This window comes from Thamnophis elegans, chromosome 3 (assembly GCF_009769535.1).
Source record: "Thamnophis elegans isolate rThaEle1 chromosome 3, rThaEle1.pri, whole genome shotgun sequence".
Classification (NCBI taxonomy): Eukaryota; Metazoa; Chordata; class Lepidosauria; order Squamata; family Colubridae; genus Thamnophis; species Thamnophis elegans.
In genome coordinates this window covers 112882328-112910128 of record NC_045543.1, presented here as the reverse complement: position 1 = coordinate 112910128, position 27801 = coordinate 112882328, and the positions used below count along the sequence as shown (strand labels likewise).

The window sequence follows — 27801 nt, the reverse complement described above, 5'->3', positions numbered from 1 at the left end:
GCTCGTGCAAAAGGCCGGGCGAACCGAGCAGAGGATCTGTCAGCAGCTCGCACCGGCGTGATGCCAAACCGGAAGGCTTTCAGGACAAGGACCAGGAATTGGATAAAATCTTAATAGGACCAGACGAGAAATTAATCTCGAAAATATATAACTGCTTGCTGATCCGACCATGGATGAATGTGATATCTTAATAGCCCCCAAAAGCCCAGTGAACTTTGAGGCTAAGTGCGGGCCTGAAGTTGCATCTCTCTAGCCCAAGACTATATAACACTATTTAACAGAGGTTCTTCCCTTTAGTGAATTGCTCAAAAGAACAGAACAAAGGAAAGTCCTTTCTGTCTTCTCCGTACCACTTTCTCTCCAATAGAAACCAATGAACATGACAATATGGAATCAAGAAAAGCCTTGATGAGCTTGTCAAACTCTAATTTTCCCTGCAGTTTGTTTTAACTGTTTTTGCAGAATGCCTACTATGAAGTTATGTCAGGTCTTTACATTATTTACTTGGCAATATACCAGCAAAACCATTCGTATAATTTATGAATATCAACATTCCTCCAAAAAATCCCATATTAAATGAAAATCTTGTAAGAGAGGCAGGCGTATTTTAGGAAAGAATTCCTGGTGGAGAAAGTGCGTTCAATCCGTTAGCAGAAACGACTGAAGAGGCTGTAAAGTTCGTTGACTCCGTTTTGTTTCTTTCAACAGCTGCATTTTGTACCCTTTGGGGTGAGGGACCTCACACAGCAGGTCATCCAGAGTCAGTTCATTTATCTGTCCTGAGACTTTTAACTTGTTGACAATTTCTTCAAACTGAATAATGAAGTCTGGATTGAGTTCTAGTTTTTCTCTGGCAGAGATTATCTGGAAGATTACAACAAACAAACCACGATCAATATAGAATTGTTCTTTTCTATGCCAAATCATGATAAACTTTGACCAAATGTACAGAAACAAGACCCTAATCCAGTGATGGTGAAACTTTTTCGACTCGTGTGCCAAAAGCACACACATGCACACTATCACGCGCATACATGTCCACCCCCATAATTTTATGCCCCGCCCTCCTGCCGTGCCCCTGTGTGCATGAACCCCCCACTGCCCCACGCATGGTTTTCTTGGAGACTGTGGAGGGCGAAAATGCCCCCCACCCCCCAGATTCCCTCCAGAGGCCAGAAATGGCCCATTTTCCGACTTCTGGTGGGCCTGTAGGTCCGTTCTTCTCCCTCCCCAGGCTCCAGAGGCTTTCTAGGAGCCTGGGGAGGGCAAAAAATGGCCCAACATGCAAACTCAAAGTTCAGGAATGGACTTTTGGATTGCCCTTTGGGCCGTTTTTCTCCCTCTGGAAGGCGAAAAACAGTTGAAAATCAGCTGGCTAGTGCACATTGTAGTTGACAGGGCAACACCTCACATGCCCTCAGAAATGGCTCCATAGGTTTGCCATCACGGCCCTAATCCAATTCCTCTTGCTGATTTGTTACGAAGGTGCACTACACCTGGGAAACACTATGCATCAATGCATATCTTGGGCAGCTAAAAGCCACAAGCTGCAGAAGTTTTAAATTTGTGGATATCCTAAAATATTTGTTAAAGGTAAAGGTTCCCCGTGCACGTATGTGCTAGTTGTTCCCGACTCTATGGGAATGGTGCTCATCTCCGTTTCAAAGCCGAAGAGCCAGCACTGTCTGAAGACGTTTCCGTGCTCATGTGGCCAGCATGACTAAACATTGAAGGTGTATGGAACACTGTTATCTTCCCACCAAAGGTGGTCTCTATTTTTCTACTTGCATTTTTGCATGCATTCGAACTGCTAGGTTGGCAAAAGCTGGGACAAGTAACAGGAGCTTACTCTGTTACGCGGTGCTAGGGATTCCAACTGCAAACCTTTCTGATCGACAAGCTCAGCGTCTAAGACACTGAGCTACTATATCTCTGTAAAATATGTGTTAATAGTGGCTAATTATGGTAGATAAGAAAAACATTCCTAAGGGTAACCATGATCAGCAAGCTCTATCAATATGTTAAGAAGCTGTTTAAACAAATGCTTATTTCAATTTTTTTCAGATTGATTTGTTTATAAATAAACGATTCTCACTATTTACAGTGTAATTTACTTTGGACTGAAAAATCAGGAACAGCGGTGTTTTCTACTGAATTAGTAATACTTTTAGCTGATATAAAGCAAATAAAGTATACAGTAGTACAAATCATCTAGCAAATTTCAGCGAGATGTGGGAAATAAGCACAACAGCACAGGTACATTTATTCCTGGTATAAAATGATTTCCAGTGATTTATTCCTTTGAGCTGCATTTAGGGTGACATTTCCCTGCTACATAAACAGCTCAAAAGAGAAATTAGTAATATAGTTCATAGTGCTTTCCGTATGCAGCAAAAAAGGCTACAAAAGTGGTGTGTGTGTGTATACACACACACACACACACATAAATATACATACATCAAGATAGCCATATATACATACATACATACATACACACACACACACACACACACACATATATATACACACACACATATACATATACATATACATATATATACGTACGTACGTACATACATACGTACGTACGTATGTAGTATTTGTGCTGATAAATAAATAAAGGGAGACTAGTATAGATCTATTTCAAGCTATTTAGCTCTCATCAGCTAGCCATACCCTTACTGGGATTCGAACCTGGGCTGTATTGCATATTAGGCAGATGTTTCAACCACTAAGCCACAGGCTCTGATCGGTTATCAGCTGACCCAGGGAGAAAGGTATATATTTAAAGTCACAACCCCTGGTATGCCCCAATTATGGGAGGAAGCTAACTGCTTCCATTCTCTGTCCATCGGCTCATCACAAGAGACCATCCAGACAGAAAGCCCAATATTTTAAATGTAACAAAGGCAACACACACCAAGATAGCCCCCCACCCTGCCTGAAAGGAAATATAGAGAGCTATAGTTCTAGCTATAAAAAAAGCGTGCTTCTATCAAATAATTTTCACTTACCACATCCTTACAAAAATTAGGTTTTCTCACAAAGTATGTATCAATTTTTGAAGCTTTTTCCAGTGTTTCCACAAGATTCTTTAGATTTCCAAAGGCAGCCAAAAGAAGAATCTTCAATACAAACACAGCAAAAGAATAATGCTTTAACAAGTTCTGGATTGTTTCAGAAGAAAAATCTTCCAAACAGGCAGGTCAAAAGTTTTAGTACCAGTAGCCCTGATGATGATCAATCAACTGCACTGTTCGTAAAAGATGGAGAATGTGGTACCCTTATGGATTCTACAGCTATTGCTGATCATCAATTGTGGCAAATTCCAGGTATACATTTTTCAATATAAAACTTGCATTATAAAAGTGACAATAAAAGTTGGGATATAGAACCTTTCTGTTTCTTTTATTATTCTATTCACAATAATAGACAGAACTAGGACTGCAAGGCAATCAAACCAGTTAGTCCTAGAGATCAACCCTGACTGCTCTTTAGAAGGCCAGATCCTGAAGATGAAACTCAAATACTGTGGCCACCTAATGAGAAGAAAGGACTCACTGGAGAAGAGCCTAATGCTGGGAAAGATTGAGGGCAAAAGAAGAAGGGGATGACAGAGAATGAGGTGACTGGATGGAGGAACCCAAGCAGTAGGCGTGATCTCAAATGGACTCCAGAGGATGGTAGAGGACAGGAAGGTCTGGAGGAACATTGTCCATAGGGTCACAATGGGTCGGACTTGGATACAACTTTGCAACTAACAACAAAAAGGGAAAGAACATGCTGGAATTGAAACTTTAGAGCAACCTTCTCCATGTTGACAATCTCCTCCTCAGGAGATTCGGCCCAAAATAGTGGTGAATGTTATGCTAAAAGGGCTGCTTAGGAACATTCTTGCTATTACTATGGAAATTACCATTGCCCTTTAAGTCCAAGACATTACAACAAACCAATAAAATTGGAATGAATGTGAGGGAGGAATGGGAAGGAATATGTGAAGAAGAAATTGTTTTGTTCCTAAATAAGCATTAGATTTCGGATTGTCTTGTATCTGCTGTCCCTTCCTCCATCTGCCCCTCTTCCTACCACTCCCATAGATTTTTGTATCTTCAATTTTAAGCAAATATATTTTGACGTAGTGGCTATGGCATCGAAACCACTAGAAACCGGAAGATTGAGTTCTAGCCCCGTATTGAGTCAATCACTTTCTCTCAGCCCTATGTAGGAGGCAATGGCAAACTACTTCTGAGTAACCTTGCCAATAAAACAGTATAGACTTGTCCACCAGGCTGCCTCCGAGAATCAGACACGTTTAAATAAATAAAAATGGAATACTAACGGCTCCTGTTTTCAATGGCATATCCTCTCTGAGATTATCTCTGCTTGCCCACTTTTTACTGTTCTTTCAACATCTTGTGTGTTATTTACTCCTACATTTGCTGCCATGGAATTTTTTTTTATTAACAAAAGATTTTAAGAAGATTCCTTTGAACCTTATTACTGATGTGACTTATAGAAATGTCAGCACATTTGAATAATTTAACCATTGATAATTTAAATATAGAGTTGATGAACAGTCAATGAAGAACAGCTTGTTTTTTTTTTCCCAGCATTGCCATAAAGCAAATTAAAACACTTGAAGAATTAAGGACATAAAGAAAACAGTATGGCAGACATATTTTAATTAGCGTTTGAATAGAGCAGGCTAAATTACTATATGTTGTTTAAGACAAGGAATATCCCCTCTCTTAAAAAAATACCATCAGAACTTAGAACACACAAATTAATTGCATTTACCTTTAGATTATCATATACTATACTTTCAGTGGGCTGCAACTGTGAAAAATAGTATTGGGCCTTCAAAAAGTCATTCTGTAGAAGGAAACAAAAAAGAATAATTACTAATGCTTTAAAATATTGTCTAACATTTTATTTAAATCCTAACATTCAGCTCTCACAACATCTCAATAATAAATAGACTTATAGTATACATATTGTTCTAAATCAGAAGTAGTATTTATTCAGTCAATGACCAGCAAATTTAAAAGAGTAACAAAACAAAGTAATACAGCATATAAGACAAATCACATGATATAACATTCATACCTCTATTACTGTATTACTACATTAACTGCCCAAGTAATGGTAAATTTAAAAATGTAATATAAATATCCCAAAGCAACTCATTAAAAATAACTACCTAAAAGTAGTATTAGGGATAAATGTGAAAACTTCTTAAACCAATTATTTCTTTAATTGCTGTCTTGTTTTCATTGCAGCAACATAAAATTTCACTAGTGGAAATAGTGGGTTTCAAATCGTGGAGAACATAATTCCGATAAAATTTATATACTCTAGCTAGGACCATTTCTATAAGGGGTTGACATATAAATAGACCTTATTTTCCTTTAAAATTTACAATATAATAATATGTGTAAGATGGTTTCAACTTTTTTATCACCATGAAGAAATGTGCTCCAGTATGGGTATTTTGTTTTATCTGTCTTGGAATAGTGCTGATGGAAGAATGTTGACTTTAAAAAAATCTCAATTTAGAGAAAGTGAAGTTTTGTAGGTCACAAGCTGACTCCCATGCACCCTTATTTATTCATATGCTATCATGTTGGGACAATCTGTTGACTTCCAACCAAGACTGATTAGCATTCAAAATGCCTTTCAAATAGAAATCCCCAACCCTGGCAATTTAAATGTATTAATCTGCTCTATGCCCTTCTACTCTCCATCCAGTGAGCAATATATTGAATCTCCCGATGGTGAACTCCCATTTTCCGTCACAGTTAGTCGTGTTGACTAAAACTGCTGGGAATTGGAATTCAACAATGTCCAGGGGTTGACTTTCACATTCATCACTGTTATATGCTGTTCAACTCACTCTAAGGCCACCTCAAAACTGACAATATTTGGGCCCTCTAGCTTTTGGGAGTTTTTCATCTTTATTCTGGGATGAGAAAGCATTTTCCCATTCAAGATTGACATAGTCTGAGGGTTATCTTAAACTTAAAGTGTAGAGGGAGGTTGTGGTCATAGGGCCTTTCAACAGAAAACATTTGGTTCTACCAGTTCCTGGATTTGGACACAGAGGCAATCACTGATGTTTTAATCACCTCAAAAATACATTACTGCAGTGCACTCTTCAAAGGTCTGCCCTTGATGTCCATGTAGAAGCTACAGCTGGTTTAGAATGGGCATGCTACAACATGTCCATGTAACTCCCAAACTCCACAAACTATACTAGTCACTAGTTGGCTTCTGAACGCAATGGCTCGTTACTGTCTAAAAAGCCCTTCATGGCATAAATGCCTAGTTAAAGAGACAGTCTATCTCTATGTCTATGCATCTGCTGAGAATGAGAAGAGTAAGTGCGCTGTGAGTCCCTTCAATAAAACTATGTTATCTACTGGAACCTAGGAAGTATAATTTCTTGTGGGTGCCTTTCTGGGGCAGCATCCCTGTTGTAACCCATATGCCCTCCCACTGATGATGTTCAGAAGGTTGTTGAAAACCTGTCTGTTCTCCAGGCCTGGAAGGTAGGATGAGGTTAAGCACCTATTGGATGTTTTATCTGTTGCATAGAGTTTGCCCGCTGGATTCTTACAACTTGTTTCCTTAGGTTTTTTTAACTGTTAATCCCTTTTTAAGCATAAGCCACAGTAGTAAAGTTACTGTACATACCAGTGGTGGGTTCCAGGTCCCGTTCCAACCGGTATGGTTGGAACGGGCCCAGCGGCATCCACATGGACGCACACAGGGTGCATGCATGCGTCTTAGCGTCTCCGTGAGCCTCCGTGATGCTCGAGCTGCTCAGGAGAGTGTCGTGCAGATGCTGTACGTGCCGTGCGCGGAAGACTTAAAAGACTGATAAGGAGCTCGGGCGGGCAGGTGGGACCTCTGGAGCACTGTACCGGAATGGTATCCGGTGCTCTGGGCTGGCTCCGGTACGCCCGTATCGGGGTGTACCGTCTGCAATCCACCACTGGTACACACACATCCAAGGATACAGCCATCAAACTGCACTGAGAGTAGAAATAAATAATCCTGTACCTGTTTCAGACCAAGTGCTACTATAAAATATTGTGTCCTTCTTGAAAGCTCATGTCCATGGAGATGTTTATCTTCAAGTAACGTATTCACAACTGTCCAAGCTTCTGGACTGTTCTGCAGGGTGCAAGATTTTTAATATATGTACAATTACAACACAGAGATGTTAGACCTTTACTGAATTTTAAGTGCTTGGGCTGTGAAAACTGCACAAAATTCTTTTAAAATTTTGTGCTAAAAAAACCATTCACTGATTATAAAAGCAAAACCAAACTGAAAATAGGCCATTTATAAACTCCTGTGGAAAGTGGAGCTCAATGGATACCCCAGTCTGTTTAATTGATTTGTGAACACATCAGGTAAGCTAATATTCTCTAATGGAAGGCCATTTATTTCTGGAAATCAATAGGTAGCAAACTTCAGCAAGCCTCTGTGTCAGACACAAGTAAAGGAAGAAGCATATCTCCTATTATTTCCAAGCTATTGAACTGTCTATTGTTTCTTGAAGGAGGAAGAGATCCGGATGGAGAAAGATAAATATGTAAATACTGTATGTACTTTTCCTCATAGAAAGCAAGTTTAATTTATTATTAAGATACTATGGACATTATTTTTTATATTAGTCAAAAAACCTACCAAATGACTGTGATACATACCTGTTTTGGTATATCCTTTATAAAGACTACTGCAGGATTTTATATTACTGAAAAGATCTGCTTTTGTGTCTCATAGTTTTATGTAACTATTGATAGCTGTGATGCTCTTTACACACTGTGTATCTGTGCTATGGTATTCACAGCTCATGTGGCAATTTAAAGAAATGATCCTTCTTCCAAGACAAATGGAAGAAGGATCACGCTGTTAGCAGCTACTTATCTTGATGGCTGAGAATTACCTCTCGAATTCCAGGTAGCTAATACATCACATAACAACGCCACCATAGATTATAAAGATTATCCTCCTTGAGTCATCTTTGAGTAAATCTCACTGGCTATATGTGACATTAAACATTGGTTTGCTAAGTCGTAACCTGAGGCAACAAGCCTATTATGTTCTTATGTCAAAATAGCAAATGCGATAACAATATTAAACACATTTATCTTAAGTTTTAATTTTTAAAAATCGTATTTATTTCTATTTCTTTGTCAAATTTAGATATTTTATATTCTTGATTCATCTACGTCAAGGGTGTCAAGCTTTATTTCATTAAGGGCCACATCAGGGTTGAATGGGCGTGGCCAGGGTGGGCATGGCCAGCTCAATGTCACTCATGTCGGGGGCTCCTGTGGTGGCCCGAGCGCTCTGCTTACAAGCTCCGTTTTTGGCTGTGATGGCCTTCTGCAACCCTCTGCATGCAAAAACAGAGCTTGGAATGGCTGCACACGGCCCTCCCAAGTCTGTTTTTGCTAGCAGAAGCACTGCGGGCCACTCCTTTGCTGTTTCCAGGACGGCCCCACGGGCCAGATCTAAGCACCCCACAGGTCGGATCTGATCACTGGGCCTTGAGTTTGACACCTCTGATCTAGAACTATATGCAAAATATGCAACTTTCCACTTCAGTAGCTATAAAACACCATCCGTTTAACTCCAGGGAAATCACCAACACAGAGAGAAAAAGAATGCAACCATTCAATGATATTCTTTTTATGTTTAGTCACAAGAAAAAGAAAGACTAAGAAAAAACCCCTAAATTAAAGAGGAAACATAGACACAAAATCATATTAAACACAATTTAAACAATATATATTATTACCAGTTTGTAGCATATTGCAAATGCAAGCAAGTAGGTGTCTTGATTGAATCTTATATTTTCCCTGTCCATTTTTAATAGCACGTTCAGAGCATCTGTGGAATATAATTTTAATTTTAAGCTTTCTTCAGTATTCATAATTAATTTCATATTCCAACTGTTAATTAATAATATTTGTAACTGAAATAAATTATTTATTTAAAAAAACAACACTTGGGAGAATCAATTACATACCACTAGATTCTTTCAGGGTTCCTTAGTGTTATTTGAGCATGGTTGCTTTGTTTAATTACCAAAACTAGGTAACATCACATTATCAGATAATGTTGCCTATTTTCAGTAAGGAAACATCTGCAACAAAACAACCAAGCTCAGAGAGCATCAAGGACTCCTCATTTCAACCATGAACTCCTCTATCAGTACTTGATTCTTTATTTTAACTCAGGTATTCCCAACTTTTTGGGCAAATAGGTTCTTTTGGGACATATGAATGCCTGTCATAGACACTCATTCAAAAATTCTGCCATAGTAAGAAGCTGATTTATACAATGCTTGCCATGGTGGGTGAGGCAGTTAAAAAATAACAATTTAGCAGGGGACAAACTTGGGAAGTTTTTCCTATAGTTATCTTTTCCCCATCTCTCAATAAAGGTAAAGGTTCCCCTCGCACATACGTGTTAGTCGTTCCCGACTCTTGGGGGCGGTGCTCATCTCCGTTTCAAAGTCGAAGAGCCAGCGCTGTCCAAAGATATCTCCGTGGTCATGTGGCCGGCATGACTAAACACCAAAGGCGCACGGAATACTGTTACCTTCCCACCAAAGATGGTCCCTATTTTTCTACTTGCATTTATACATCCTTTTGAACTGCTAGGTTGGCAGAAGCTGGGACAAGTAACGGGAGCTTACTCTGTAGTGAGGTGTTAGGGATTCGAATTGCCAAACTGATTACCTTTCTGACCAACAAGCTCAGCCTTAGCCACTAAGCCACCACATCCCACTTTCAATAAGCATATCTTTCAATAAGCAAGAAAATTTTCAGAGGAATCATTGGAATATATCTGCTTACCACTTTTACTTTCTAAGAATGCCTATGGGATTCAAATGCATTCTTGCAAGCCAAGAGGTTACTGCAATGCAATTAAAGAATGTATTCAAAATTACATTGGGTGGAGCAGGGACCTGGTAGGTGCCAAGGTGTGTGGTTATGAAGAACATTCTCCATTTTGGGGATGCAATTAGAACATTTATACTTAAATTCTAAGATTGCAATAGTTCAGTGGAAACCATACATATAACATAATAGTAAAGCAATATGCTATGTGATAGCAAAAAACTTGATGCATAATTCTGCACCTGAATCATGCTAAATATATTTCCAGAGAATCAGTGTCATTACAAAATGCTCAATAATTAAAAGGTGTAATAAAAAAATTAAAAACATTAAAAGTGATAGACATCTTGCAAAACCTCATGGCAACTTGTCTTGAGATTTGGAATTGTTATAAAAAAAGAATTTTGATTCCATTTTGGAGGTCCGTGAATATCTAGAAGTAAGTGCTGTTGTAATTTCAGTTTTAAATGTCATAAAGCTGAAATGCTATGCAGTTTCTTGGAATTAAGTCTTATTGTTAACTCTTCCTTTCTATTAGACATTTACATTCAATGTCATGTGCCATGGCAAAATTAATGTTGTGGTCTGACAAAATTCAATCTTGTCAAGGCTTAAAAGTTTCCATTCTGCCTCCCCCACAGAGTAAAAAAAAATTAAACTCCAAAAATGTATCAAGTATCATTATGTTCACTGAATGAAAACAAACATCTAATGAACAGAGACTTAAGAAAGCTACAATTATTTTAAGAGATGTATTATAGCTCTGTAATATCCAAAAGTAATCATGCAAAATATATTAGATCAAATTATTCAGTGACAATTGTATTATTATGTGATTAATATTATCTTTCCCTTTACCTTCATAATGGCCCTTTTCAAATAACATGTCCATTAATATATTGAATGATGTGTAATCTCCAAAGAAACCATTTAGAGTCTGAAAAGAACCAGAAAATATAACTGCGTTGACTATTTTCATCTAAATAATTGTTTCCACGGAAATAACTTTATTCATAATACTTGAGAAACACTTGGATAAAAATTCAGGACTTTACATTTCAGGATCATTTTCTCAAGCACGAGAAATGTCATCATTATCAAAATACATTTATCACCATAGTGCTTCTGAAAATAAATTATCCAATAGTGATTTGGTTTAAAGGTGATTTATTAGAAGACTGTTAGAAAAGTTCTTGGAAATGCAGATCATGGAATGTGTTCCTTTGGATTTTAATCATAGACTAGAGGAGGCTGTGCTCAAACCTTGGAGTAATCCCCAGTGAAACAAGACTTATTTCCAAGCTTGTAACTGGCAAGAACAAGGATGAAGAAGTAACTAGGATTTCAGAAAGGTATCTTTAATGTTAATCCGAGATAAGTACAAAATCTTGGAAACTCTTAAGAATTTCTCAATCTTAGTTATAGTGAATTGATTAATTTTCTTGAAATGCTTGTTCTTGTATCTATCAGCTGGTGGATGAGTTCCCAGTTATGAGATGAGCATTCATCCATCTTCTTCCCTGCTTTTCCACTATCCTTCACTCCAAGTATAGCATAGGAAAATCTCCAAACTTTTGTCAGATTCATTTGTATAACTTGAGGCTCAAGATTCCAGATGTTCCAGAAATTTAAATGGAGCCCAAACTAAACTGATGGACCTTAGAAAACTCCACTGATTTTAAGACGGTGGCATAGGAAAAATGAATTGCCCTATGGATTGAATTTCATGATTAGAATCATAGAAAATAAAAATAATTCAAAGATAGTCCTGAATTTCACCTGGTCTTTGATGAGTTCCAGTGCAACTGCTTCAAGGTCTAGTTCATAACATAACCTCATAAATATAGGTCCAAATCTGAACTCCCCAAAGGCTCTGTTGCTGTTCTCTTCGTGATACCTGAATAAAAGAGAGTTTTTGTTATGATGATGATTTCAGCCTAAAGATCAGACAGAGAGGATAGAGCAGGGGGTCACCAACTGGTGGTCCATGGGAAAATTTTGGTGGTCCACAGAAAAATCTTTGCATTTTTGCATTTTTTATATTGCACTAAATCAGGGTGTCCTCAAACTATGGCCCCTGGGCCGGATACGGCCCGCTGAAGAATTATTCCTGCTCGCTGAAGGGATGGGGTTCTTCAGGCACTTAGCTTGGCTGCCTGTTTAGTAGCTCCAACCCTTCCCTCCCTGGGAATCCAGGTGCTTGAGTGAGTGCTGTATGAAACTTTGGCCAGGCTCCTCGAAAGACAGCATTTGCGGGGGGGGGGGGGGGGGGGGGGGGAAGAGATCTAGTGCCCGGGCTGGCTACAAGACAAACATTCATTCTTGGCTGTATTTGAGATTCTTAACTGCAATGGACAGCAAGCCTAGGATTGTTCACCGACAAATGCACGAATGACAAAAGCGCGGCGAGAAAACTGTGATGTCAAAATCGCACCCACATAGGCGCGCCAACAGAAGCATGCCATCAACAAACAATGCGAAAACAACGTAAGACCCCTAAACCTAACCCTTACCTTAACCCTAATCGCGCTTTTGTGGGTGCGGTTTTGTGGCCACGCTGTCGACATTGCGGTTTTATTGGCGCGGTTTTGTTGCCGTGCTGTTGTCGGGTGCTCATTTGTCGGGTCACGACCTAGGATTGACCCCAGGCATTTCTCTTCACTAACAGGCAGCCAACTAAGTGCCTGAAGGGCCCCATCCTGTCACTAATTCATATTAGTGGTCCACGGGATTTAAAATTATGAATTTAGTGGGTCCCTGAGGTCCGAAAGGTTAGTGACCCCTGGGATGGAATATATTCATACACTATATTGCCAAAAGTATTTGCTCACCCAACCACATAATCAGACTCAGTTGTGAGCGAATACTTTTGTCAATATAGTGTACCTCAATATGAATCTTCAACAAGATAGGATCCAAGATGTTGGGAAATTTGATAGTTACTTGCTTAGTTTCTAGAAAACCTACGTCATTCAATACCATTCAACAAAAAATAGTGACAAGAGAAGAGTTTATATAATAGTCTCCCAAAAGTAGCTCTTTTCTATCAAATAAATTTTGTATGCTATTAAAAGATTCTATATGGTTTTCTTCCCTTTTACTATGTTGTGGTTTACATTATTTCCATAAGAATGAAATGTGAACAACCAATCCCTTGTTTTACTAATGTACAATACTGTTCTGAAAAAGACAAAAATAAATCATATGTAAAATAATTAAGAATAGTCTTATTATAAAACTTCCTGATTGTAACCTGATCAGAAATAGACCAAAGATAATACAAATGAATATATGCATTACTGAATGACTCTTACCTGTATATGGTTCTTTTGACTAATTCTATTTCATTTTTTGATTGACATAGATATAATACATTTATTAATTCGGGTTTGAGGATGAGGGCATTGTTTGCTAACTTTTTTTCAACAGTTTTGAAAAATGCATCTGAAATTGAAAACAAAATGTAAATTGTTTATATTGTATTCAATTGTATTTATAATCAACTACTCAGGTTACACATAATATTGCAGAATTGACAGAATAAAATGAAGCTGACTGTTGCTTTGGTTTATATCTAGGATGATGTAACTTCCCAGTTTATCTGGAACAGTCAGTCCCCTTTTGTAGAAAGTATCCTATACATCAGACACATTCTCCAAGCCAGGAAAATATGCTGGTTTCCAGACTTTGGCCCAATGCAGCAGGAACAAAACACAAACAGCCAGAAGCTCAAGTTTGCCAGAATAACAGCATGCTCATCTGAGTCACAGACCAGGAAACTGCATCTCTTCCCTGATCATGATGAGGGCTACCAAATATGGTCTACCAAAAAGCCTCTAGATCAGTGTTTCTCAATCCTGACAACTTTAACTCCTGTGTACTTCAACTCCCAGAATCCTGGGATTTTCTCCAAATGTACTGTACTATTCTGAATCTGCTGAGCATCAGGACCTGGCCAGTTTCCTAAAGCTAATGCCCTGTATAGAATAACACCTGGCTACAAACATCTAAAAAGTCCCATTAAGGACAATACCTGTTACAAGGTAACTTTTCAACTTGTAAAGCGTTTCCATGACTATTATCAAGTTGACATTGAAGGGAGAATTCCATGCGTACCTTCGGCCAGAGTCGGATCTCATATTTCTACAGCAGGCGTGTGAGGCGCAAAGGTTCATAGCCTGCTTCAGCACCTCCTTGGTGGATGTGATTTATGACACAGACTGAGGGGAGGGGTGACACAGGGGTAAAGTTCAGATGCCATTAAACGGAAATCAGATTTGGCTCCGCAGCAGAAGAAAATGCCAAAATTTTGCTCCTAATAAATGACTGGATTTCTTTTGAACTTTGGCTTGAGGCTCGTAATTTACTTAGGGCATCTTTTGGAAACTTCACACTGCCTCCTGGTTATCAATTAACAAACTTTTGTGTGAGTATTGAGTCTGGTTGTGATTTCAAAAGAACCCATGATATTTCTTCTGTGATTTGATTGCAGTTGGGACTTATCCATTTGATAGTACAAGATCTCAAACATACAAGAGTTATCATGCTTCAAAAATAATTTTAAAAAGTGCTTTGAACCTAGGATAAATATAATGCTTTTCTGCTACTCATTAAAACATTTGTTTCTTTTTTCAAGTTTCCATATAAACCCAAAAAGAGAACTGCTTTAAGAGTCCCTTTAAGGACTCCATTCACTGAAATAGCTACACTGTGTTTTCAAGCTTTTAGAGAAGACAAAGCTGCTTTAATAGTTAAGAGAGGTGTTTGCACAATATTTGAAGCATATTTTATGAATCACTTTTGAATAGTGCATATCTCTGACATATACCTAATAAAAACTTCCAAAGTATTTTGGTATTTATTTATTACTACATTTATATACTACCAATCTCTATTGGTAGTATATAAATATAGTAATAAATAAATACATTTATTCTTAGCAAGAAAATACAGTAGTCCTTGACTTACAACCATAATTGAGGCAAAATTTTCTGTTTCCAAAGAAGACATTCGTTACGTGAGTTTTGTCCCATTTTATTACTTTTCTTGCCACCGCTGTTAAGTGAGTCATTGCAGTTAATTAGTAACATAATTGTTAAGTGAATCTGGCTTCCCCATTGACTTTGCTTGCCCGAAGGTCGCAAAAGGGGATCATATGACTCAGGGACACTACAGCAGTCATAAATACGAGTCAGTTGCAAAGCATCTGAAATTTAATCGCATGAGTATGAGGATGCTGCACCATTTGTAAGTGTGAAAAAGGGTCATATGTCACTTTTTTTCAGTGCCATTGTATCTTCTAATGCTCACTAAATGAACTGTTGTAAGTGGAGGATTACCTGTACAGCATTGCACTGCATATAAATATTATTTGGGGAGGGGGGGGTTAGAAGCTTAAAGAGACAGGAGTACCTTAGCTATCATACTGGATGGATAAACAAAAAATTATAGACCCATATCATTACTTAATATAGATTATAACATTTTCACTAAAATATTAGCGGATAGGTTAATGTTGGCTATTCAGCAATTGATTCATAATGATCAAACAGGTTTTATTCAAGGGAGACAAATGAGAACTAACGTAAGACTAATTCTCAATACATTAGAATACCTGGGAAAGAACAACCAAATTCCTGCTGCGCTTATATTTTTAGATGCTGAAAAAGCCTTTGATCGAGTGAATTGGCAATTCCTGTTGAAAATATTGCAAAAAATGCAAATAGGAGAGCACTTTTTACAATCAATTAAAGCAATATATCAGGAAGAAACAGCTCAAATCATAATTAATGGGAATCTAACAGATTCATTTAAAATTGAGAAAGTTACAAGGCAGGGTTGTCCCTTATCCCCATTATTGTTTATTATAACTTTGGAACTATTGTTGAATAAAATACAAGGTTCAGGGGACCTACAGGGAATCAAGATTAGGCAGCAAGAATACTGTATGGATAAACAAAATTATAGCTTGTACATGGCAGATTAAAATTATGCTCCTTAATTTTAATTTGCAAATGATTATTTGATGTAAATACCTTTTTGTCCATATATTTTATATTCATTTTCCAACTTCTTTTCTTGAAATTTACGTAACTGCAGAACATCTTCTGTTAACAAGTAACGTTTTGCTGAAATTGGAACAAGAAAATACAGTAGTGTTTTATTTATCCTAAAAATAATTAGTTTTAACCTTAATTAAATAACCATTATTTCCAACTAGAAAAATAATACAAGATCTTAGAAACTTTTTCCTTTATGCAATATTAATCTGACATATCATGATTTTAAGCATTCTATTGTAATACTTAAATAGGTTTCCACTATTATCACTTCTTACATAACAGTAAAAGTCAATCAGCTTTTGCAAAATAAATGTGAATAAGTTCAATTCCTCAAAAAAAGTCAAGTCTCAATCATATAAACTCATCATTCTGATTTCTGATGCTCCCTGCCCGCTTCCCAACAAGAATCTCAATGGGGAAGCCGGCAGGAAGTCAAAAGTCACTCCACTCTGTTTCTCTATTTAGGTAAGGAAATATCTCTGAAAGGCTGACCCAACAAGGCACAGGTTGCCTTCAATAAGCTTAATATATATTTAAAAACAGAGAAAAAATATAAAAAGATTTTTAAAAAATATAAAAATAAAAAAAAATATTGTCCTATCTATGTGTGACCTGGTCTTATCCACTTTTCAGTATTTGTCTGCTAAATACAGTCTTCATGAAAAAAAAAAGTTAAGTGTGACTCCTGGACATTAAACACTGTCCACCACATCGTAATAATGGATCCAATTTATATCTTCACAATATGATCTACTAAATCCGTGTACACATTCCTTCGTTTATTCCTATTCACCCATTCCCATTCATACAATACATACTTGCCTAGTACTGTTAAACTTGTTTCTTGTATTGTTTGATTTTGACAACACATTATATAAACACAAAACATATTCTCTTTGTACTTGTGGATTTGCCTTCCCTAATTTGTCTCTCTCTGGATGTTGTTGGAAAAAATTCTCAGAGAACGTTATCAAAGAAGTTCTAGTCTGAAATAATAATTAGCAAATAATTAATATCCTCCCTCTCCTAAACTATATTTCCAGAATACACTCTGTGCCAAATTGGGAGTAGCATGAATGTTACCTTGAGCTACTGAACAAAAAGTGAGATAAAAAAATCAATCAAGTAAACACACTATTGGTATTAATCCAGAATTAGGCCCTGACATTTGGGGTTCTTATGCAACAATCTGTAACAGAACTGATTTATTTCTAGTTCAGTTGCAGAACAAATAAATTCACAGAAAGGGCAAACTTTTCATTGGCAATAACAAACTCTTGTATTTCCAGTAGTGGAAATGTTTGCCTCTTCTGACCTCAGGGGTTTCAGTTGATGCAGCATCAACTTCACAAGTCCTAAAGGGGAAAGGTGGCTTGACCACTTGGTTAATCCCTTGCTCATGACCACCTGAATGCACATTTGGTTGATTCTGCTGAGTCTGATTTTGATTCTATTTCAAAACAGAAGCCAGGATTGATCAGGATTATTCTCATTCTAGAGTTTTACAACTGTTCCCATGAGTATAGTAGAGTCTGGGGTGCAATGGAGCCTGGAATGAAATTGACACGAATCCTTTTTTTGCAGAAGACCTGGTTATCTCCTGAAGGATTTTGCTGTTAACAGCTGGCATTGACAGATATCAGGCAAGAAGAGTCCAGTAACATGCTCCCAGATTCAAGATGTGTCCATTTGTCCAAAAGGATGATCTAGCCCAGGGGTCTCCAACCCCCAATCTGCAGCCCAGTACTGTTGAGAAGTGGACCACACAAGCAGCGGGAGAGTGGGCAAAGCTTTATTTGCGCATATGTGGGATTAGGCTGCTGTGCACAACCATCCTCTCCCCCTTGTCACCGCTGCCGCTCCGTTGGGGATTGCTGATCTAGCCCAATCTAGACTTTTCTTGCTGATTTACCTGATCATTGCGATTACTTAGGTTTATTTTTCAAATGAGTTGTTGTAAACTGGATAAATGAAAGTGGCATTAGCATCAACTAAATATCAACAGAAACTCTTTAATATTTGAAGCATGCACATTTTTATTGTAACAGTCATCTACATTATAATTATCACCTGCTTAAAAACAAAAAACCCATGTAGAATTAATCAGTATGTGCATATTTCATTTGTATTCAAAGCCTATAGTACATAAAACATGGCCTTTTGTTTGAATAAGGTTGTATAATTGAGATCTGCATATGTGGATCTAACTGGGTAAGTTGTAGTGGTTCTGTTTTTTACTCTATTTCATTATGTATGGTCTTATTGTTTTGAATGTTGTATATTGATATGGTTCCCACTTAATCAATGCTTATTATTACTGTCACCTAGAAGTTTAGGTTTCAAAATTAGCATCTTTAAAATTATATTGGCATTTTAACAAGGAAATCTAGGTCTCTTTTTTAACTTTAGGAAAACATGTTTCTTTCTAATTAGCCAAGCCATTTCTTTTGGTATGTGAGCAACAGAGGGCACATTCTGAAAGTCCTTGAATACACTTGCAAGTTTTAAGAAAGTTACAAACCCAACTGGGAAAGAGTAATGCACACCCTTTAAATTTGCCGCTTGTGAAATGTTACCTAGAACGAATGTTTTACATGTAATTAATATCTTTTATTGTTTGATCACTTTATTTCTCATGTATCATATATATCCAATGTATGTATAATTTATTTCCTAAAAAGACTTCACTGCCCTACCCCTTTAATAATGCTTTTTGCTTGCTTGAATTTCTTGGTGATTCCTATTTTTAGGTGGGCAAAGAACCCTTTTGCAAAGGCAAAAACTGTCTCTCCCAAAGTCTTAAGCAGCTCCGCGTCAAATTCGGGGTGCCTGACTTTAGAAGCCACGGAGCTCGGATTGACTTGCTTCAATCATAAAATCACGCCTGCACAGGGCAACTTTGTCCAAGCACCTTCCAAGGAGGCAATATTACTTATAAGATTTTTATGGCCATCCGCCTTAAAATACATCTTTGGGCGGCTCACAATAGTGGTTGTTGTTATTTATGGATTATACATTAAAATCTCAGAGCTGCAAAGCAACCTTTCCATGTATTCGATCGCTTTTTAAAGAGGGACCTAGGATTTCCCACCCCCTTTCTTTTCTTAACACCGGTTTCAATGTACCTCCTTGAAAGCAGTTCCAACAGCCAACTCGGTCCGCAACCAGCCCGCCGGCCGCGGGATATTCGGCTGTCTTTCGCAGGAGTCGACCCGAGGTTCTAACTACCAGCGCAGCCATTTTACCGCCGGGACATACGAAGAACCGCTATAGGCAAGGAGGCGCTAACGGACCGTCCAAGAAGTGTGCTCTTCTTTCCCTTAGTACTCTATGGTCACATAGGCTTTCGCTTAAAGCAGGCGTGGGAAAACTGTGGCCTTTTTATGACATACGGACTTCAACTCCCAGAATTCCTGAAATCAACTATACTGGCTCAGGAATTCTGGGAGTTGTAGTCCACATGCCATAAAAGGGCCATAGTTTCCCCACCTCTGGCATAGAGCCTTTTAAGCCCTTGGTCTGGACCGCAGCAGCAAAGGCGTTTCTTCCCTTTTGCTGCTCCTCCCATCTGGATCATAGATGTGATACGCGCCAAAATGGCAGCGTTCGTGTTTCAGCGTGGGTTACTGCAGAGCCGGACTACGGTGAAACATTGGGCGGCGACAGGTGGGTCTCTTCAGATGGGATAGAAGATGGGAATCTGTCAGTTTCTTAGTTCTGGAGGGTTTTTTTAATTGAGGGGTTTACGGGTGTTTTTGAATCAGCGATTTGATAGCCAGTGACGATTTTTATAGACCATTTATTTAGGCTGACTCCTGGTTCAGGAGTCTTTATTCCTACTAAGAATCTTTGCATAGAATGAAGCTGCACGTCAGAATGTGCTTTTCTCTTTAATATCCACGTGGAATTGCTGAGGATGAAATCACGGCCAGCTTAGCCTTTTGATTTTCTTATGTGTTGTTACCTAGCCTTCTTATTTCAATAGAAAATATGCCACCCTCCATCAAAGTCAAATGTCTGTCATATTACACAACAATGCTAGATCAGTATCAGTAAGAAGAAAGGCCCCTGTCATGCTAATTCATCATTTGTTTTAATCACAGTTTGTTGAATATGCTATTGTGGTCTGGTTCCAACATTGCTTTAAGACAATGCTAGATTCATATATTAAGTTACACTAGTATGGTTTTTGAAGTGGCTTAAAAGTGCGAAAGAAATATATTTTCTTTTAGGATATATATCAAACAAAGTGTTTCAGTCAATGATCTTTATTGCTGAATGCTGAAATGTAAAACAGGACTGCTAGAAAGTTAAATGAGGGGTAAGGTTGACGTTGGTGTCTTAAACCTTTTGGGACAAAAAGTTGATATTATTCCTTTATTGATTTGAATTGTCATGGGTATAGTGAAACTTATGAAAAATGTTTCTTGAGCCAATTACATAAAATACTTTATTTTTAAATTTAAGTGACTTCCTTTAAGCCTATCAATATAATATACAGTACACTATATTGACCTATTTCATGTACGCTGAAAAAACAGCATAGTTCATCAGAAATGTTCAGAAATTAGTTTAACTTTTTTCATAGAGAGAATATGATCTGGGGAAATTTTCACCAATTTGGGTGTAGAACATTGATTGCAAGCAACTCTATGGGCTGAATAGTTTTTAGCGCTTTTACAATAAAAGAGTTAGGAGCATACAGAGCATTAATCTATTTCCCTCATTATCCTCTACACAACAGGTAGAAACCTTTGGGACAGGTGGCCACATTTGAAAGATTGAGAGTGTGGTATAAGTTGTCACACAGAACAGCTGTTGTGAATAATTTGGCCAATGCAGGGGGGAAAAAGCCCACCATAACAACCCAATAATCTATCTAATCCCTCTTTATCATTGTAATCCATCATTTTAGTAATTCATCTTTTTTGTTTTCCAACAATTGTATATACGCCATTTATGGGTCCCAAAGGTTTTCTGGGAAATAATGATCTTGTTACAAGGGGGTGCCTTGCTTTACAGTCTGTTAGCTTTCATCAATATTGTTAACACCTGAACAAAAGTCAGATGTGTAGGAGCTAGGTATACGCATAGTCCTTGGCTTGGGACCACAATTAAACCCAACATTTCTGTTGGTAAGTGAGACATTTGTTAAGTGAATTTTGCCCTGTTCTACTACATTTCTTATCACAGTTGCTAAGTGAATCACTGCAGTTGTTAAATTAGTTACATAGTTGTTAAATGAATCTGACTTCCCCATTGACTTTGCTTGTGAGAAGGTCATAAAAAGTGATCACATGATGCCAGGACATTGCAGCTGACAAAAGTAGGAGTCGCCAAGCATTTTGATCTCGTGCAGCAGTAGTAAGTGTGAATAATGGTCATAAGTAACTTTACAACTGCCATTGTAACTTCGGACTGTCACTAAACAAATATTGTACTTGTGTACATCAAAAGGGGTAGTGCCCATTTCTGGTTGCAGGTTTTAGACAGGGCTCCTTTATGTAACAATGTCAGTGATGCAATTCTGTCCTGTTTAAAAATAAATCCTATATTATTCCACAGAACAAGGACACAGTTTCTTCACATCATACAGAAAAGATAGCCTGGACATTGACAAAGATTTTTGTTTTTCATTTTTCTTAGAATATTTCTTAATTTAATACTTCTCAATATTGTATATGGATATTTTCCAAGCAGTGATATTATCTTATGCCCTAATTTTATTTGATTTGGAACCTTTTTATCTGGATCATGTGTGAACTGCTTAAATTTTCCTTGTAAGTACAGGTAGTCCTCAACTTATAACCATTTGTTTTGTGACCATTCATAGTTACAACAACACTGAAAAAGTTACATGACAATTTTTCACACAACTGTTGCAGCATTCCCATGGTAACATGATCAAAATTCGGACCCTTGACAACTGACATGTATTGCACTGTCCTGGGTCATGTGATTACCATTTGTAGTCTTCCCAGCCAGATTCACTCAATGACTACATGATTCACTTATCAACTGTAGCAATTCCCTTAACTGGCAAAAAAGATTGTAAAATAGGTCACAATTCACTTAACAATTACCTTGCTTAGCAATGGAAATTTCTGGCATAATTGTGATCATAAGTTGAGGACCACCTGTAACCATTCACAGCAAGCTGTATTGACCCTGAGTGGCAGCAAAAAGAGAAAGCAATCAGGTATTTTTGTGGCCCAATAAATCTGTTTATATTCACTGACCATACTGTTAGAGATAGTATGATTAGCTGCCAACCTAGTAGAAAGGAATTCTAATATGCTGTAATTTTTTACTGCGTCTGCCCCTTTGCAATGTAATAGGCCGAGGTATAAGTTATGGCCCTACTTTTGTTCAAGGCTGCCCAACAAGCTAGCAGTGCTTTGTTGGGAGCCCAGTGTAAACTGTACTGTTTGCATGTTGTGTCTTCAAAATGGTTTGGTTGGTTAGTTGAATTAAATTTTGGCTGCAAGATTTGATCCCCGTTTTATGGAATTTCTTTCTCCGCTCATATTGGCACTGCACTCTTAACTCCTCCTGTGCTGTGTTCATACTGTTTTCCAAATAGTTGGAACATAGATTAAGCTATAGCAACATTGCTTTTGGAAACTTTTCATGGACTTCACTTGGTGAAGGTTAAAATAAGATTTAGATATGTGTACATAATAAAGAGAGCAGGTCTTCAGCATATTAAGTCTTGCCTGCTCAAAACCATTGAGTATGTTATTTCAGAACTTCCCATCACTGCTTTCTGAATCCTCACTGAGTGCTTCTTAACAACTAGATTTTCACTTTAGGGTTTAGGATCACAGATTTTTTTTTTAACATTTTAACATTTATTCTAAAGAAATATTGGGAACGTTATTGGAAAATTAGTTTCTATATAAGGTGTTACTGGGTCAATTTTTTGCATTTATTAGAACTCTAGAAATAAACTGCATACATTTATTTATATCTTTTTATACTTTATTCCTATTGATATGTTTGTTCTTATAATTCATACTTTCTATGTTTTTATTCTGTACAATTTGAATTAAAAATGGGAATTGTATGTCATTCAGAGTTGACTTAAAATGCAGTAATTTGTTAGTCTTATAAATAAAAAAGCTTTTGTACCAATATCAGATGCAGAGAATTGCTATTTTGATTAATATCTTTTGAACAGATTAGTCTTTCAACTTTAATTAACCTTTTTATGGAAAATGCTATATAGTCATCATTGGACCACTTGAATAAATCATAATATTTATTGGGTAAGATCTATTGAATGTTATAGAAATATAATTTATGGTGAAATTGTGAGATATTTTAAAGCTATAGAGTTGACAGAGATTCTATCAGGGTTCCAATTTTTATAGAATCTGAATCCCAAAGGATGATAGAAATTAAACGATTTATAAAATAATAATTGCTACCATACAAATTATTATCTGGTACATTTAATGTAATTAATATAATGCATAAAAATAGATGACTAATGATTTTTCAATGTGAAAATCTTCTAAAGGACTTTCTTTGATCTCTTTTATTAGGTAAAAGATGTATTCTTTCAGCAGCATACGTGGACAGTACAACATGGGAACAAAAAAAAAAGGAAGAGCACAGCCTAGGTAAGGAAATGAATGTGTATTGTTTTTTTTAAACTTGGGCTTACATGAGTTAACATAATGGTGAACTATGATCTAGACTTAAATTTATTACTATTCCACATGCTGATTTCTCAAAGCAAGAGTGCCTGCTTCACTTTTTTTAATGTGGGGGCTAAATACTTGAGAAAGCAATGATGACAATACATTATGCAACAAATTTTAATAATATTCATTTCAGTCAGCAATGTTTTAGTTGTAATAAAACCCAAAGGGACGTGAATGGGACACAGGAATGTATGGCAGCTTCTTTCCCTTTTCTAGATAATATATATGTTGAATATTCTATATGTTATCAGGTCTTTTTGCATCTCTTTTTATCTATGGTCCGTATCCTTAGCTGTCTCTTTCATGGTAGAGGAAACATGCAACTTCCTGATACGGGGAAATAGGTTAATTGTTTTTCACATTACCAAGAGGACATTTATAGACAGCAGTATTGTCTCTTCTAGCCAGCAGCAGTTTTCCATCATCTCAACAGCTCCAATCTGGAGATGCTGCTGCTTCTGTTTACAGTTCAGTAGTCATTAGAGGCTAACAAATTAATTGTAGCAGAACTTTCATAAAGTTCTTATGTATACCAAAATATAACATTGGCAGCAAAATAGGCTGAAATATTAGGGGAAAAGCAGCCAAATTAGGACATTCGACTGATTGAGGGAAGATAAATTAGCTTGCTAGGTATCCATTTGCAAATCACAGTTGTGCAGTGTCTCTTACTTGAACGCAAGATGGCACTGTGTCTTTCTGAGTGGTAGCATTTCTCAGTCAAGAGAATCACAATTTGTCCAACAATGGCCAGTCAGGCTAACTTTATAATGCAGGGACTAGCTCTCTGCAAGAAAAAAAAATCTTGTGTGAAAATCAAATAAGAAAACTTAAGTTATCAAAAAAAAACTAGTATGAAGGAGAAAAATCCAGCGATGAGGATGCTTTCTGGTAATATAGAAGGCAGTCTACAATTTAGCCTTAAAATCCTATAATTCTAGCTGCGCTATGCAGGAAATCAGAAACTAAAGCCTGTAGACCTGGATGCTAGATTTAGATTGTTAGATTAAAGTCTAGGACTCCTAAAGTGCTGTTCTTAGAAAATCTACCTGTTCTACTTCAGGCCAGCTAGGCAACAAAACTGACAGGGCTCAGTATTTGGATTCTCCCCCCCCCCCCCCCCAAACACCATCACTCTGCTAAACAAATAATTCCCTCAACACTGTCAAACTATATACTAAGTGTGCACTACTGTTAATCTTCTCATTGGTCCTATTACCCATCTCCTCCTGCTTATGTCTGTATGACTGTAACTTTGTTGCTTGTATCCTTACAATTCATATTGATCGTTTCCTAATATGATTCAATTGCTTATTTGTACCCTATGACTATCAGTAAGTGTTGTACCTTATGATTTTTGAGGAATGTATCTTTTCTTTTATGTACACTGAGAGCAAATGCACCAAAGACAAATTCCTTGTGTGTCCAATCACACTTGGCCAATAAAGAATTCTACTCTACCTCTACCTCTACCTCTACCTCTACCTCTACCTCTACCTCTACTCTACTCTACTCTACTCTACTCTACTCTACTCTACTCTACTCTACTCTATTTTGCTCAGTTTAGGGCTGTTAGGCACAGAGAAACCTCTGGAGCAGACTAAAGGATGGATTCTTAGACAAGATGAAATAATAAAATAATTAATTATAATACATAATGATAAACGTGTGAGACTAGGTTTTTAACTAATCATTAGGAGAAACACTGCAAGTCTAGGAGAAAGAATGTAGTGTCTTCTTTGGTAAGTTATAGCTGTCTCAAAAAAAATACTATAAGAGTTTACCTAAATGCCAGGTTTTTATAGTGCATTTGCCCAGAGTAGGCTATTCCAATGAACTATGAAGGAGTGTTCTTATGCAGAGACAAAAGTTGTAAATTTCTGATTGTCTTTTTAAAAATGGGCTATTCTATCCTTTTACATTCAAATTGATCAGCGCTGATCAGTTTGTAATCCAGTTAATTTCAACATGATACTTACATACTTATTGCATTTCTCTAATGGAAGTGTCTGAGGAGGCACTATTATAAGGCAAAGGGTCACATTTGGAAATGGAAGGTGAGAATAAGCAGATTCCCGAAAGCCATATTCTGTAATAAGTTTATATCCTTCCAGTGTGGCTGCTCTACTAGATTTTTTCCTCCTTCATACATCTGAACTGAGATGGGTTTGCCACATTGCAGCAGGGCTGTTTCTTCAATGTGTATATAGAAGACTTTTATGATGTAGAGACAGTTTGTTGAGAGGGGGAGGGGGGAGAATGGTGTTTGGGCTTTTCATTGATTAAAAAAAGTAGGATGTGCTAAAAAAAAAAAAGGCATAGTAAAGGAGAACCAAAATGATTTATGAAAACAAATCATATCTGGATTTTTAACCCAGAAAAAGACACTTGGAAGCACTTTATACAGTTATAGATGATGCTGAGAAACCAAACAGTTATTCCCCCCCCCCTTGCTATTCTCATCATGAATTCAAGACAAAGAAAAAGGTTATCATGGCACATAGTTAAAATAAATTTAGGTTATAATGATGACTTCCAATATGAAGCGTAAGCCTGTCAGTGGCCATTAGCAAACAATGGGTCTTGCTGGCTCAAAGATCAGATGCAGCACGTTGTGGATACTGGTTCTGGGGAAACAGCTGAATGAGGAAACTACGTTGTCTTTTAAGTCTAAGATCCTGGACTTTGTAATCCTTGCTGGTTCAGACCAAGGACTGCTCTTATATTCTTAATCTGGTGAAGCAGGAAAGCTGCTACATCTTCCAAGGTTTTTATTTAGAAGATTCAGCAAAATACATTTGAGAAGTATGGCATATTAATGCTAATGCATTCAAATTACTTTTATGAATATTCTTCATTTAAAGGAATTTTCTGCTCTGAAGTGTCTTAAATACTGTAACACTTATGCAGACTTTATCCTACACTTTCATTGAATATTGACATCCTTACAGAAACGACTTACAAACTGTTTTTATGCTGATGCAGTTCCATTAAAAAATGCGCTAACAGCACTGATCTTTTTTGAAGAGTATGCCAGCAGCTATTACATAGTAAGCCTTTATTGACTGGTGCTGCCTGGACCTAGCTTTGAACCAGTAATTTTTGGGAAGTGAAAAGCTTTATCTCCTGTTACCAGTCCCTTGAGCCACTAATTTGTAAGAGCAGGAATCTTCTATGACAGCTTTAAGGTAAATTTAATCAATAGGCAATTTTAGATTTCATTATTTTAGGAGGTAATAGTTAACTATTGAATGGATGCCATTTAGAACTGGTTACGATTTTCTTTAGTTTATTCATGAGATTTCCATATAATATTCCAACATTTAAAAAAGATAAAATAGGCCATGTTGAGTTTTATACATCATGAAGCGGTTAAACTATTAAATCGTATTAAGCAGTTTTCCAGAATAGTTCCACTGACTTTACAACTTTTTCTTTTTTAGCTAGGTTTCTTCAAAAGAATACAAATTGAAGTGCTGTTTTCTGTATTCATTGGGTTGATTGATAAATTTGATCTTTGTGCAGGGCTGATCTGATCCTTCATCTCTTGAATTATTATGTTAATGGGAACTGACCTGTCTTCAGTTGCCTTTGAATACTACAACACAGTTTCTGGAAGTTTAACTGTATCAGAATACAGATATAATGTCATATATAACAATAGTTGTTTCAAGGGTTTTGTTTTAATCAAATATTTGAAATTAACAGTTGCTGCATTGGCAATCAGGAGTTCAAATTCTGTCTAAGCCCTGAAAGCTGGCTGGGTGACTCTGGGCAGTCACTCTCTCTCAGCCCAACCCATCTCAGAGACATAATTTTACATAGTGACTGCTTTGCTTAATGACCAAGCAAACTGGTGAGGCCCGCTGCCATTTGTTTTTTTTAAAAAAACAGACACAATAAATTCACTACTGCTAAACATTGGCACTGCCAGGAAGGATATACTGTGGCCATTGCCCCAACATATATGCTGCCAGAAACCCTCAGGCCTCACCTACATCACCAACTCCAGTGTTGCTGCTGCTGCTCTGCTAGCCGTCAAACAGCTAATTGATGCACCAAATATTGCTTTATGGCCCATGTGACTTTTTAATTCAATAATGTGACCCT

At 37.2% G+C, this 27801-nt stretch overlaps 2 protein-coding genes across 3 annotated transcripts in view; one reads left to right on the top strand and one right to left on the bottom strand.

Annotated features, from left to right (window-relative positions):
* Positions 1 to 340: 340 nt before the first annotated feature.
* Positions 341 to 19286, bottom strand: PTCD2 (pentatricopeptide repeat domain 2). 2 transcript variants are annotated; one of them, XM_032212695.1, is made up of 10 exons: positions 19108 to 19286; positions 15956 to 16048; positions 13235 to 13364; positions 11700 to 11817; positions 10779 to 10857; positions 8813 to 8904; positions 7063 to 7176; positions 4798 to 4872; positions 3015 to 3125; positions 341 to 864 (listed from the first exon to the last, which is right to left on the bottom strand). In XM_032212695.1, the coding sequence occupies exons 1-10, from the start codon at positions 19220 to 19222 to the stop codon at positions 640 to 642; spliced, it is 1152 nt and encodes a 383-aa protein (XP_032068586.1). In that variant the 5' UTR covers positions 19223 to 19286; the 3' UTR covers positions 341 to 639. The 2 variants fall into 2 exon arrangements, with proteins under 2 accessions (XP_032068586.1, XP_032068587.1); XM_032212696.1 differs by lacking the exon at positions 19108 to 19286 and adding an exon at positions 16805 to 16929.
* A 209-nt stretch (positions 19287 to 19495) lies between these two features.
* Positions 19496 to 27801, top strand: part of MRPS27 (mitochondrial ribosomal protein S27) — a 44241-nt gene continuing 35935 nt past the window's right edge. Inside the window, exons 1-2 of the mRNA XM_032212694.1 lie at positions 19496 to 19648; positions 23530 to 23607. Of these exons, the coding sequence (XP_032068585.1) occupies positions 19579 to 19648; positions 23530 to 23607 (148 nt within the window). The 5' untranslated portion in view covers positions 19496 to 19578. The remainder of the gene's footprint in view (positions 19649 to 23529; positions 23608 to 27801) is intronic.

Excerpts from the sequence above, each read along its gene's own strand:
- PTCD2 (XM_032212695.1), bottom strand. The coding sequence starts at position 19,222 with ATGGCTGCGCTGGTAGTTAGAACCTCGGGTCGACTCCTGCGAAAGACA. Across the intron at positions 7,177-8,812 it reads TTGCAATATGCTACAAACTG|AACAGTCCAGAAGCTTGGAC; the intron begins GTAATAATATAT and ends TGCACCCTGCAG. Across the intron at positions 4,873-7,062 it reads TAGCACTTGGTCTGAAACAG|AATGACTTTTTGAAGGCCCA; the intron begins GTACAGGATTAT and ends TTCCTTCTACAG.